At 39.4% G+C, this 14,750-nt stretch overlaps 1 protein-coding gene across 2 annotated transcripts in view; it reads left to right on the forward strand.

Annotated features, from left to right (window-relative positions):
* The window catches only part of FOCAD (focadhesin), a 288,209-nt gene that overhangs the window by 170,470 nt on the left and 102,989 nt on the right, over positions 1-14,750 (forward strand). For both annotated transcript variants that reach the window (XM_079789743.1, XM_079789744.1), the window contains 4 exons: positions 1,297-1,431; positions 2,526-2,576; positions 3,347-3,430; positions 11,177-11,315. In XM_079789743.1, coding sequence (XP_079645869.1) covers positions 1,297-1,431; positions 2,526-2,576; positions 3,347-3,430; positions 11,177-11,315 — 409 coding nt within the window. The remainder of the gene's footprint in view (positions 1-1,296; positions 1,432-2,525; positions 2,577-3,346; positions 3,431-11,176; positions 11,316-14,750) is intronic.

Below are 14,750 nucleotides of genomic sequence, written 5' to 3' on the forward strand. Positions count from 1 at the left end.
GTCAAAGCACATTTTTTTTACTATTTCATGGAAAGTAGAAGAAAGAGCAACAGCACTAAATCTAAGTTTTCTGTGATACTTTCCTCTGCCTTCTCTTTGAACCTCTCCTTAATCTGTGTTCTTAAGTCTATATTATTCATTTATCTTTGACATCTTTCCACTGACTACCTCCTGTAGCTTTTCTAAATAATTTATATGTGTAGATGGAGATAAATTGTGTGTGTTAATTCAAGCTTAAGAGAAGAGGTTGGAGTGTTTTAGAAAGATTAATCCTTGTTCAACTCTATCTAATTGATCTGTGTTGGCACTGTTCTTGCCTGGGTTTTAAATTTTTAATAAAATATCTATAAGGGAAGAACTCATCTGTTGTAGTTGGAATTAAAGTTACGAAGACATTTGAATATCCATAAAACCAGATATTAAAATGAACTGAGAACACTTGGTTTAAGGAAATTGAGCTTAAACATTTTTCTTAGGTTTTAGTTTTTACTTGATCTCTTAGCTTCTTAAAAAAAATCTGAGATTACTTTTAAAACGAAGTCTTAAATTACTATTTTAAATAATATAAGTATTCTTCTACCCTCTTTAAAAGCTTGTAAGATGATTTGAGAGTGTTCAATTTATATATATTAGCCTCTGATTTTCTGGGTGGTGCTGTGGTTTCGGCAGTGCTGAGAAACTGCAAGGACTGTGGGCACCTGGCCTTAGAAGTGTCCTAGCATTTGCTTACCCTTCTGTGTTTCAGAGACTGCTTCTCCAGCAATGAAGGTAGCTAATCTGGAATTTAACTTCAATTGTGTGCCTGAGAGTGAGAAGGGGGGGGGGGTGCAGGGGGGAGAGAGAGAGAGATGTTTTTTCCCTTGCAAGAAAGCAATTGTATGAGGCAGGCTGGATCTTCTAAAACAACAGTTTAAGTTATATTGGTTTAAATAATTTCTTTTGAGGGCAATACCTTATGAAATCTTAACTTTTAGGAATGTTCTTGTTCTTTCCTTGAGTCTCCTTATAATAAAAGATAGTACTCTTGTCATGGTGATATAAAGTACAGCCTAGTAGAGTCAATAATATTGTAATAACTATGTATGGTGGTACCAGAGGGTACTAGACTTATTGAGGGAATCACCTCTAAGTTACATAAGCATCTAACCACTATGCTGTACACCTGAAACTAATATAATATTGAATGTCAACTGTAATTAAAAAATAAAAAAAATTTTGAAAAAGATAGTGCTCTTTACTAATGGCTTCTTAGGAACTGAAATTTGGTTGGGCATTCACTCTTCATTTGCTTCGCAGGTTGTTTGTATTCGCTCCACTTGGAACGCTCTCTCCCCGAAGCTGAGCTGTGACACCAGACCTCTCATTTTGAAGACGCTCAGTGAACTGTTTTCTCTGGTTCCTTCCCTAACAGTCAACACAGCTGAATACGAGGTAGGCGTTTGGAGCTCAAGACATTGTCTGTTTCTGCACTGGAAAGACGTGTGCTTTTTAATAACTTTTGGATAAAATACTTGTAATTCTTTGCCCCAAATCCTTCAGCATGTTTTGTTCTGAGAACATGTTGATATCTGTATGGACCCTTAGGAGTAGGGAGGATATCTACCCTTATCAATTCTGAGCCTTTAAGACTCATTTACATAAAGGATACCAAGTTTTTATTATGAGGGTATAGTCAAGATTTTAAAAAGTCAGCATGTTAAAAAGTGTTTTGAAAATAATAGAATTCATCAGACCAACAGTTTAAATTCATTTTATTGGTGTTTTAAGTTCTAAAAAATGTACAAAGAATCTTCCATTACTATAGACATATTGTCAGTTTGCTCCTAGCTTTGCCATAGAGATTTGGTTTTTACATGTTAGTTCACATTTTCTGCATACATCTGTCACCTTCATCTGTACTCTTCAGTGAGGATGATTATAAAACCAGCCCATCTTAGAAGAGGAAAATAATTTTATGACAACTCTGTGTTTGTCATCCTAATGAATTAAAAACTTGGTGAAAGATGCTTTGCTGTAAGATTCATAGATTCCTGCTGTTTCCTTCAGTTATCTCTTCTGTGAGTGAAATAGAGAAGGTGTTGAATTCATTTATGCCTCCTCTTTTGTGACCATATTCCCTTGCATGTTCATCTTTTTTCCTTTTCTTTCAAAGAGCAGCAATTGATTTTTACTTCTCGGTGAACTTTTAATTTGAGTCACAGATTTTGATAAACCACCCCTCCATCATATTCCAATATTAGTCCCTTTCATGCTTTAGATCATGTGATAGGACAGTAGGAAATGGTTAGGTTTCTAAATTTAATAATCTTAAAATCCCATTGTATTTAAAATATCAGTGTATCTAAGTGATGAGTCTGTTTCCAAGTATTTCCATTTTATGAATGGTGGGTAAATACAGGTTAAGTCAATTACTAGGGGTATAACTTCTAAGGTGATTTAATTTCCACTATTTGCTACTTTAGATGTTTATTCTTGGTTTTATCTTTGTCTTAAAATTTTACTCTGATGTTTATTGACTTTTTCAGAATTTCAAAGTTCAAGTCCTCAGCTTCCTCTGGACTCACACTCAGAACAAGGTACTATCACAAGGGGTGTCCCTGACACAGAACCAGGCTGGGGCAGGAACTACCAAATAAGGTTCTTACAATAAAAAACGGGCCGCCCTTGAAATGATGGCTCCTTGATTTTAAAAGAATTGCACCTGTCCAGAAGTTTAGACTTTAGAAAGTATTCTTGATTTGCTCTCATGAAGACGTTTTCACCATAAAGTGCACTTACTACTTTGTGAAGCTGACATTTGTCTGAAGAGGGACAGTTGCCATTGTCTCCTGTTTTTAATGGTCCTTCCCTTCCCTGCTTTGTCCCTCCCCCCTCGGCAAGCATATCAAACAAGCAAACGCCCAGTCCATTTTTTTTTTTAATATTGTTTCCAATAAGGAGTATAGAGAAGAGGGTGTGGGTGATGTATCCAACTCATAAGTGAAAAAGCTTAGATTCCCAGAGGCTAACATTCCCTGCCGGGGGTAGCTGGAGCATCAGAATCCAGTTCCAGGCCTATCGGACTCTAACCCCTCACCCCCTTCCACTAAGCCCTACTACGTCCTGGGGGCCTGAGATGATGCATTACTTTATGTTTAATGTCCAAACTCGGATAAAAATCCTAGTGCTTCTGATCCCTCTACCCAATGCTTTTCTCTCCATTTTCAATTGGGATGGAGTAAGCAAGTCAATACCGTTCCTGGAGCACTGGCCATAGAACTTTGAGGGTGGAGAGGGAGGTCTTCCCCCTCCAGAGTTGTTTATTACACGTTGTTCCTTTTCTTTGTCTCACCTTTGTCCTGCCCAGGACGCGGTTGTAGCAAATGCTGCCTATCAATCTCTGTCACACTTCAGTGCCAGCGAGCACACGGTTCTGCACCTGCCCGAACAGGTAGGCTCGGCTGCTTTCTCACTGCTCTCTTTCCTGCTGGGCTTCACCACTTGATGTGTATCTCCCCTCCCCTTAGGAGATTCGTACCTGATAGATGTATATGTAATTATAGGTATGTTGTCTATGAAAGATAAGAATCTATATTCATTACCTGTTTAAGCTGTAATGAACTTAGACGGTAGGGGTGTTAGACATCACAGATAGTGACTTGAAATCTCTTTGAAGAAGATGGAAGACGCCTGTGGTGCCAATGGAGTCTCCTTCAGGTGACTGGGTGGAGGGCCGTGGCTTACTCCAGAAGATCTGTGCCACCGTAGGAACCACTTTGCCAAGTTAGGACACCATCTTGGACTTCAAATCCAAGCATGGCCTGTACAGACTAAGATCTATGTTGCTTGTGCAACCGAAGATCTTTGTTTGTGATATAAAGATGAGGTGCCATGTGAAAAAAAAAAATCTGTTATTTATTCGTTTAGTGTGAAATGATGTGTACGTTATCACCAGAGAACTGGATGAGGAAAGTATTACTGTCTTTTAAGGGTTAACTCATAGTGTGAAATTACCGTAGTGTTGAGACTAAACTAAAAATACACAAGCTTTTCTAGTATCTATGTAATATAGACAACTTTAAATTATTAGGTTGTCTGGAATTAAGTGTCTGATTTCACATTTAGTTATGTGTAACATTACGCAGAATCTGTCCTTGAGGCCAAATGGCAAGAAGTTTTGGTGAGATTTCTTGGGCTCCTCGGGCATTAAAATGGGTTTTCTTTCTCATCTAGATTGAGATTATATGGAGATCAGATACCAGTAAAAACCAGACAAACTTCTGTCTATTGAATTGAATAGGAGTCACCACGTAAGTGGGACTGAAGGACAGGCTCCTGTCAAACCAGATCTAAGTAAGGCAGGATTGCCCATGTCCCCAAGCAGCTTGGCTGCCTTGTCATGCAGTTATCACAAATGGGAAGACTTAAGAAACAGTGTTTTATGACTCATAAAATTAAAAAAGATGGGACTTCAGAGGCCAGCGGTGGGTGGCGGGGTCGAGTCGCAGAGTGGGGCGGGGAGTTTGGTGTGGGGGCGCTGCAGCGAGGGTCATAGGGCAGGGGTGTCCCCGGGTTTCCCAATGCAGCCCCTGAATGAGCTCGTAGTATTTTCTTTATAAGATTGGGCCCCAAGGCTGGCGGTGGTGCCGGCCCAGAGCCTAAGAGGATTATAAAGGTCAGGCGAAGTGGGGCCGGGGGGTGAGCAACCCGTTAGGCGAGAGATGAGGGAGGTTTAGGGAGACCTCTGCCGCTGTAACTGTTAGTCCTGGTCCATGATGACGAGACCACTGCTCAGTCTGAGTTCTGGAAACCAGGTGATGGAGTGTGTTCTGAGAACGGACTGAGACTGGGTGGGAAAAAAATAGATGGGACTTCAGACTGCTCTATGGCTACTAGCAATACCCATAGCTTATGGAAGGGAGGGAAGGGATGGGGAGGGAGGGAGGAAAAGGTAAAAGAAAAAAAAAGCTACATGCAAATTTGGTGTGCAAACTCCTACAAGTAGATCTGGGAAGATACCTTTTATTATTTTTATTATTATTGTAGTTGTTAAGTAATTTCTAATTTACATCACCTCATGAAAATTACCTTTATTTTCAGCTCTCATTCTTGTACTATTACAGCTGGAATAAATAGCTTTTATTAAACAACTTTCACATTCACTTGGCTGTTTCATCTCTACCTCTTCAAATATTGATATGTTTATATTTTTCCCTACTTTAGGGTTATGTCCAGTTTCTGATTATGGTTGTTAGAATTTATACTCAAATAACTGCTATTCTCAGTCAAATACTAGGTACTTCCTTAATCTAGCTCTTCTATATTGTCTGATCCCTAATAGCATATGTAGCTCTTCATACCTCCCTGCACAAAGGGTAGTGATATGCGTAGAGTTGGGGTTTCTAAGTCTGCTTGGGTTTTCACCATCAGCACAGGAAGAGCTGTAAAGGAAATCTCTAAGGCTTGTCCTTTGTTAGCCATGCTTTTCAACCTTTTCTTCTGCCTTAACCCCCTTCAGGGATGTGAATAGTGGTTCACTATTGTGAATATTTTCAACTGGGATTAAGATGAACAGACAAAAATGGTTTAAAAGATTCCACCTCTGATGACCATCTTCTGATCTAGGGAACCTGCCTCCCCACCGGGAATCATTGCTTCCACGACTGCACCATGCATTCCTCTTCTCTTTGTTGATTAATGATTTTCAGTTTGGCTGTTAGAATGCCCAGGACTGAGGTCCAGAAAGCGATCCATGTATTCACATCCCAACAAGTCCCCCAAATCCTCAAAGGCTTAGGAGACAACCAAGTCAGCGTGCCACTTCTGCTTTGTAGATGTTGACAGTGAGGCCCATTTTCCAGAAAAGCTTGTTTTCAATGATCTGAAATGCCCCTGCCAGGTAGGGACTAATATAATACAAAAACTACGATTTTGTTGTTGTTGTCAGAGACTACTTCCTCTGTATTAAGGGCGATTTCAATTACTCACAAAGCTGAAAGTTGCCTGTACTTTCCAGTGAAAGTATGTCTGTCCACCTTTTCTTTTTCTGCTTGTGAAAACTTGTGAAATAGTCTTCTAAATGAGCACAGTATGAATTTCAAGCAGAAATATTTAAAAAAAGGTATAGTGGATCCTTATCAACATGGTTACATTTATGGATTGTAATTCAGCTACTTTTGCAATAAGCACTGCCCTTTTTTAAATTGACTGAAGAAAGATTTCTTGTTGATTGATGCATTAATTTAAAACTGTGAAACTTGTTGGAAGCTAACAGGCTGGGGGAACAAAGGGTATTAGAGGAGTGGCAGACATCAGAAAAAAAATTAGGGTTGAATAAGACACTGCATCTAAGGCTAGATGAAAAATGCCGTTGGGTAATAGATTTGAATGAGATACCATGTGAGTTAGGGATTTGAAATCAAATTCAGTAACTCATCTTTCTTGTCATTGGTGTGTTTTTTTAGGAAGTTCTGTGAGATTATTGGAGATAGACACTTAACACGTGCATTGGTTTAATAATTATTTATTGGACATATACTAAGTGCTAGGCTATCTATGTGTTTTGTTGGTTTGTAAAAATATTGTTAATTACTTGAACCTTTCAAATCTAAAGTTGGTCAAAAAATTTGGGGGCCTTTATTGAGGACTTGTTGATTCTAATGTTAAAAAATACACATGAGCCCTAGATGGTTTGGCTCAGCGCATAGAGTATTGGCCTGTGGACTGAAGAGTCCCGGTTTTGAATTCTGGTCAAGGGCATATGCCGGGGTTGCTGGCTCAATCCCCAGTAGGGGGCATGCAGAAGGCAGCCAATCAATGATTCTCTCTCATCATTGATGTTTCTCTCTCTCTCTCCTCTCCCTTCCTCTCTGAAATCAACAAAATAAAAAGAACACAAGAGTGCTTCCTCCTTTTAGTTTGTATTTCTTTGGGTTTTCATTTTGTTTTTTTAGCTACTTATCCTTCTCCTCTGCCTTCTTTAGCACCAAAAAAAAAAAAAAGGCAAACAAACCCATAGAGAATTGTTTTCCTGATAAAACAATAATGGATAAACATTTAGGTAGAAGATTGACTCTCTTCTCTGACTTGGGTTCATTAAAAAATATTTAGCTATTTAAAAATTAAACTTTTTATTATAGAGGTCTTAAGATAAATTGTGTTGATTTCTGGAGTCAATTTTAGAAGCGAGTAATATAAAAGGACTCATTATGCATGCTGGGTTGGTATTAATGTGGTGTAACCTGTTCGTCTTTGATTTAAGTGAATGTCACTGCATTCATCAGAAGCTGTTTCTCTTTTTAAATGAATTTATGCAGATACTTGACATGTTCCAAATAAAATCCTCTGTTTCTGCACCAACTCCTGGGTTTTCATAGATTACACACAAACAAAGGTGGTTGAAGGTTATCTGACTCAGAGCCCATAGGAAGGCATTTTATAGGATACGCTTTCCAGTATTCAATTTGAAGCAGATTTTAAAAATAATTTATCATTTTATACTTGGCTCTCTATTAAAGTGTCTCCACTGAAGCTTAGCTATTCTTGGAAGGGCATAATTGTGTGTGTACATGCGTGTGTGTTTGTGTTTTAAATATATGTACAGTTTTCCTGCGTGTTTTAGCAGCTAATGTAATATAATTGCCCAAATTAAGAAATTTTAACAGATTTTTTCCTATGACGTCTCTTGATGTTCCTTAGTTGTACTCGTATTGATCATAGTCGTTGCACACAAGCTATGGGAAGAGACTGGAGCTAGCACAGGGAAGCTGGAATAAAGGCCTCTTTAAGAGACGAGCAGAAAAGGACAGAAATGTAATGGAATCAAGTTCTAACAGTAGTGCTAATCGGTTCGAGAGAATCAACTCACATTTGAAGAAACAAAATTGAAGGAGTCATAGCATTATAAATAGGCAGGGTATGTCATTTATACTTAAATCACAGTACATCTATAGTTTCTTTGTTATGAGATGCAGACATATGCTGTTTACTATATAGCAGATAGATTAATATAGGTGTTCAGTTATGTGCATGTGAAATTGGGCAACTTAAGATGGATGGATGAGTGTATCAATTTTTTTTACCCCCAACCTAGCAGGTCTTTTTTTCATGGCTCTCAGAAATATTGATGGCTGGGTGCTGTGACTCATTTTAAGTAATTTAGGTTGACGGTACAGAAAGACTGGATAGGCTACAATGTGTGCAAAAATGATTGTATCCTTTTATAGTAAATGATTCTGGAATTAGAAGCATTTGATCATTAGAAGCATTAGTTCATGCACTAGCTAAGGTCCTTCTGAAGGCTATGGTGGCTTCTGCTTCTTACTCTTCTGCTTGTGCCACTAACACCTCCCTCTCCCTCTCCTTCTCCCCACTTCCTCTTCTCTTACAGCCTTCCTTCCTTCTTCCTTCCTCCCTCCTTCCTTTCCTTCCACCGCCTTCCTTCTTTATAAACAGAATAATTGAAACATGAATCACATTCCATATGATTCACCTATTTAAAGCATACAATCAATGATTTTAGTATATTCAAAGAATTATGCCAACTAATCACAGAGCAACCACAGTCTAATTTTAGAACATTTTATTATGAGTTAATTCTCATTACCCTTTCCTCTCCCTAAGCCCTAAGCAACCATTAATCTATTTTCTGTCTCTAAATTTGCCTGGCCTGAACCTTTGCTATAATGAAATTATATAGTATGTGGTCTTTTGTGACTGGCTTCCTTAATAGCATATTTTCAAAGATCATTCATGTGTAGCATGAATGGTACTTCATACCTTTTTATGACCAAACTAGAGGCCCAGTGCACGAAATTCATGCACAGCGGGTGAGGAGGGGAAGGGTCCCCTCAGCCCAGCCTGCACCCTCTTCAATCCGGGACCTCTTGGGGGATGTCCAACTGCCGGATCAGGCCTAAACTGGCAGTCGGACATCCCTCTCACAATTCTGGACCACTGGCTCCTAACCGTTCACCTGCCTGCCTGCCTGATCACCCCTAACTGCCCCCCACCAGCCTGATCACCCTGACTGCCTCTGCCTGCCGACCTGATCGCCCCTCACTGCCCCCTCCTGCCAGCCTGGTTGCCCCTAACTGCCCCCTGCTGGCTTGATCACCCCTAACTGCCTCTGCCTGCCAGCTTGATCACCCCTAACTGCCTCTGCCTGCCAGCTTGATTGCCCCCAACTTCCCCCCTCCCCCGACAGCCTGGTCGCCCCACACAGCTTGCTGCTCCGTTGTTTGGTCACCCCTCACTAACCCCCCTGCTGGCCTGGTCGCTCCATGCAGCCTGTTTGGTCATCCATTCGGTTGCGATGGTCTCTTAGGCTTTTATATAGATAGATAATATTCCAAGGTACAGATATGCCACATTTTGTTTATATATTCATCAGTTCGTGGGCATTTCAGTTGACTCTGTTTGTTTGTTTTTGGGGGGTTAGCTATTATGAATAATGCATTCACATTCATGAACATTCATGTGCAAGTTTTTTGTGTGACTGTATATTTTCATTTCTCTTGGTTATATACCTAACAGTGGGATTGCTGGGGCATATGAACTGTCTTTAACATGTTGAGACACTGCCGAACTGTTTTCCAAAGGAGCTGCCCCCTTTTACATGCATACCAGCAGTGTATGCGGGTTCTGATTTCTCCACATCCTCGCCGTTCCTCTGAGTTTTCATCTGCGCCCCTCCCCAAGTCTCCTATCACCTGTGAATGTGAGGAGCAGCAGGGCTTCCCAGGGCTTGGATGGCCTGGCGTGGTAACGGGTGTTTCCGATGTAGACTCCAGCTGTAAGCAGTGTTGTCTGCTCCCCCAGTGTGTTGTCCAAATGCTTTTCCATTTGTACTGTGATGTGTAAAAAGTCAGGAAGTAAGGCAAACGGACCCAGACCAATTCCTTTTGGGGGAACTTTTTTGGCAACTGGGACTTGTTAGAATCTCTGAGATAACTCCTGATGATACTAACCCTGGCAACTTCTGAGTATGTATGTAGACCAGAGACACCGGGAGAACTCCGCTTGTCAGAACCGAAAGGTTTGCAAATGCGCCAGGGTTTCTCTGGTATGCATTGATGTCAGCAAATGCCCTGTGTGAGCATGGATTGTTATCGCTGTAATTGTGGCTGACGCAGGCTCTGAGAGCCAGGCCAGGCCCTCTATTGACTCAGAAGTAAGCCTGTCTTAGCAAGTGCTCGGGCAGTCAGCTTGCTTCCCCTCCTTCACTGTTGTAGAGGACACGAGTTACGGTTGAAAGGCTTCATTGGAGTTGAGGTTATTATACTTAAGAGAAGCATTTCCTATTTTTTTCTTTTCTTTTTTTAATCCCTTGCAAGAACCCCGGTTCAGTGCAGTTCCTAAATGGAACAGTGCTTTGGGGACCTATGAAGAAGGCAGTCGGCAGGAATTGTTAATTGTTTCTAAAAATAACTCCAGAAGACAGGCTAATGGTAATGACTGGGTTCTGGCACTTTATGGTTATAGCAACCACTTTTATATATTTTGATTTCCTCCCCTAATGCTTAATTATCTCCATGTGGGCATTATGATGGTGTATCATTGAAAGTATTAAAAATTTAATTAATTGCTTGACAGTTATATCTTGTGGAAATTACAATAGTGGTAATCTTCAAATTGCAAATCCCACAATAAAGTGTAGCTACCAATTACAGATTTTAGTGTTTTTATATTCTCTAGCAACAAATTGCCAAGTCTAAAATAAAGTCAACTAAAGCATTCTGTTTCTTCCTGATCTCCACTATACATTCTACTGGAAGATTTTAAGCTTTGTCATAGAGATGTTGGTGGAATCACAAATTTAAAAAAAAATGTATTCAGATTAGGCAAATATTTCATTATAAACCATAGAAGTCCAATATATCCAATGTGTCAGTGTTTGCATTTTATTGTCTGATGGTGTAAACTTTTATTACTTTTCTATAAAACATTGCTTATATTGGTTTATGGTGATTTTCTTACTATATCATTAGTTCTTTACATGGATCTGGGATTGTACCTAATATGATTACAGGTTAACATTTACTTAATCTGAAAATGAATAGGTTTTTTTAAAATTATTTTTAATGGTCTTTTGACATTATAGAGCACTGAATCTAGCTGATTTTTTAAATCTTGACATGAAAAGGACAAAGAAAAGATTTTACGTGATGCTTTAGTATTGTCTTCTCTGTCGTTTCAGATAAGACCAGAAATCAGTCCTCCCGACGAGCTGGATGAAGATGAAGATGAGGAGGGTGATGAAAAGGATGTGGATCTTTCGATTCCTGGCCCTTGCTATCTCAAACTATTGCCACTCACCTCGCCTTTGGTGTTACCAGGTGACTTATTTACTTAATGGCAGGGAAGCTAGCATTTTCCAGTGATTTTTACCTATCTGATTAATTGTGTTCTTTTGTGATGTGTACATATTATAGCTTGCTTTAATCTTACATACTCATTTTCTATCTGAAATGCAAAATGCCTCCATCTGTTCCATAGGACTGCTTGAGGTAGTATGGCATTCAAAATATACTGAATATGTTAGACTTGAATAAAATTGAACTGGAAAACTAGTTTAAAAACCATTTTTACTAAGAAATTAAAATGTATTTCAAGTGCTAAATTTATTCTGTAAGATAAGTTTGCAGTGGGACTTGAAGTCACTGATTCAAATAACTGTTTATTGTTATAGAAGGTAAGTGAAAAGATTATTATAATCTTCCAAGATTTACTGGCTAGTATCATCATTATAAATTTATCCTAAAGAGAATTATTCCAAAGATGGTACCAATATTCAAGAACTGGAAATAAATACCTTTAAAAATAGATCAAATTGCATGGTCATTTAGTTTCAACATAAAGTTTACAGAATTTTGACAATTTAAAAACTATTCTAATTATTTCTAATTATTCTAATTCAGTATTAGCTAACATTTTGCTGACCATGCATTATATGTCCTGTCCCAATTCTAGTTTGAATGTTCATGAATGTATAAATTTCTCAAAATTAAGTTCAATAAACACAAGAAATGTCATCTTATCTTCACAATTGTAATCTCACTAGCCTGTAATGTTGAAAGATTTTTCCTTGGTTTCCTACCACGTGGAGATTCCTGAGGAATTCAGCCAAGTAAATACTATTAATTTCTATACAAAGCTCCTGTCCCAAATCCCCACCTCCTTTCATTAAAGAAAGCTGGATGGTACAACTGAGACAAAGAGCTCACTCTTTCTTTTCTCCTGATGCCCAGAACAAGCCTTAAAGACTAGTCTCCTGTCCTCTCCTATTCTTCCCCACTTCCTACCTCAGGCCTCTTCAGAGTCTGGGACTTTTCTTGCAGTTAATAGTGAGTCAAAGAAGTAAAAAGCCTGCAGTTATCAAAGTGCCTCTTGTATCCTAAAATAGCCTTAGGATGTTGTTCCCTCTTACATGGGACACGCACGCGCGCGCACACACACACACACACACACACACACACACACACACCTCACCCCCACCCCGGGCTTGTGGTGGGAGATGAAGGGAGAAGACATTGGTTGCCAAGCTGTGCTGTTGTGTCTGACCTCCCAGTCTGCACAGAACTGTGGTGGCCATTAAGTGGCTCCTCTGTATGCTTTGTCTTTGATTATTGTTAGTGCCTTTCCTTGAGAAAGAAGGGAAGACTTGAGATTAGCAATCGTATCTACTTGAGAAAATTCAATACTTAGAATCAGGTGGGTAATCTAGATGCTACCTGTATCTGGCAAGCCATGTCAGCATGGCAGAATTCTTCATTGTTCTGTGCCTCACTTTTCCTGGGATTACTCAGAAAGCAAACAAGCAAACAAAACACCCAGGAAAGAGCACCAGCCGCAGGAGTGTATGCCCTACAGGGTCCAGGGCGGATGATTTATATTAGGTCTCTAGGTGCAGTTACTAGGTGGAAAGCCAGATCACACTGAATAAGTGAATCCTGGCCCTTTTCTCCTCTTACTTTCTTTCAAGTAAACACAAATGCAATTGCAGAGTAAATTCAATAATTTGCTTTATTTTGATAGGGGTGTTACTGGTATCTATTAAATTTTTTTTAATTTTTTGAAATAATTTTAGACTTACAAGAAGTCACAAAAACAGTTTAGAAAGTATCTGTGTATTTTTACCCACTTGATCCAATTGCTAACAGCACACAAAGCCTTAGTTCATTATTAAAACCAGGAATTTCACATTGGTACGATATTATTAACTATAGAATTGTTCAGATTTTACCAGGTTTTTTTCATACATTATATAAACTTTTGGGATTAGCTTTTTGTTCTCACTCAACCTGTTTTTTAATCCATCCAAATACTTGCCTGTATGGATTGTTCTTTTTTATTAGTGAGTAGTATTTCATTGTAGGATGTACTACATGCAGTTTGTTTATCCACTCACCTGTTGAAAGACATTTGGGTTGTTTTAAAATTTTATATCTAACACTGCAACTTACATATTTTCAGCTCTTTTCAAATTCTCACCTGGTCAAAGACGGCACAACTCAATGACAATGGAAAAAATCCTAGTTGCTAGCTTAGTGACTGGGGAAGACAATGTCTTTTATATCAGTTGCAGTCATGGTATCTTACCCTCATTTACACTATTCTCAGGGCTGGAGTTATTTTTAGAATCCTTCATCCTCTGAAGAGCTTGCCAAGTAGACAAATTCCCATTCCCGGGTTAGTCTATTGCACATGTGTACTTATCTCTTGACATTTATCATCTTTTGCCAGAATAAGACCCTTCGGGGCAAGCATGACATTATCCCTCTCATCATAGCACTAGTGTCCTCACACACGATGATCCTGGCTACATTCTGAACAGCTGTACTCACACTCTTCTAGCTTGAAGCGGCATGTGAACGCAGGTATTGGGGTGTACAGCCTGCAATTAGATGTTCCTCGTCCCTGTCATTTAGATGATGTATGGATTAGGGTCTTGACAGGAAAGTCGCATTCAGATGGAGTAACTGAGAGTTTAATAAAGAGACTATTTACAGTTATGTTATCAAGGTTAAAGGAAAATCACAAGCAATGGTGAATCATCCCAGAGTGGGATGATGTCCCTGAGCTAGCAGGTGTAAGGGTAGGTTAGCAGTTAGGAGAAGGACAGTCATAAATAGGGGAGCCAGGCCTTCGTAAGAGGCATGCAGGCAACCGGTAGCAGTCCTGTAGGTGGGTATCTGGGCGATACATGCCTGACCTCACAGTGTTTCCACCCTCTGACCTCCTGCCAGTGTTTCCCATTGGATGCCAGAGGACAAAGGAGCCTGGTGATGCAGTTGTTAAAGGTCATTCTTCCAGGGCACAGAGCAGGGTGAGAGGGTGGAGGATGGGTCTGGAGGGGTAAAAGGAAAGGATCCCATACAGTGTTCTCTGCGCTTTGAATGGAGAAATTCGGTTGCATCTTGAAGTATATAGCATTGACAGAGCTAGGCACATAATAGGTGCTCCAGTGAGCACTTTCCCTTTAATTTAATCATATCTTTTAAAGAAGACTTTTAGATCTATTCAGAGTGAAATTCCAGTTTTATTGGGTGGATCCTTGCTTTTTGTTCCTATAATAAGAGGCACCTGCAGTAGTCTCCTTTTTTGTTTTCCCTATGATTTGTTTAGTTTAAATGTTTTTGTTTCTGCATTGGGCAACCTCTAGTGGTTCTTAGGGAAATAACACTTGAATACAAACCTGCAGTTTTATCAAGTATTTTGTTTGGTATCTACTGTCTTTTGGTCCCACATTTTTGTATTACCTTATAATAAGT

Source organism: Cnephaeus nilssonii, assembly GCF_951640355.1.
Source record: "Cnephaeus nilssonii genome assembly, chromosome: 14".
Lineage (NCBI taxonomy): Eukaryota > Metazoa > Chordata > Mammalia > Chiroptera > Vespertilionidae > Cnephaeus > Cnephaeus nilssonii.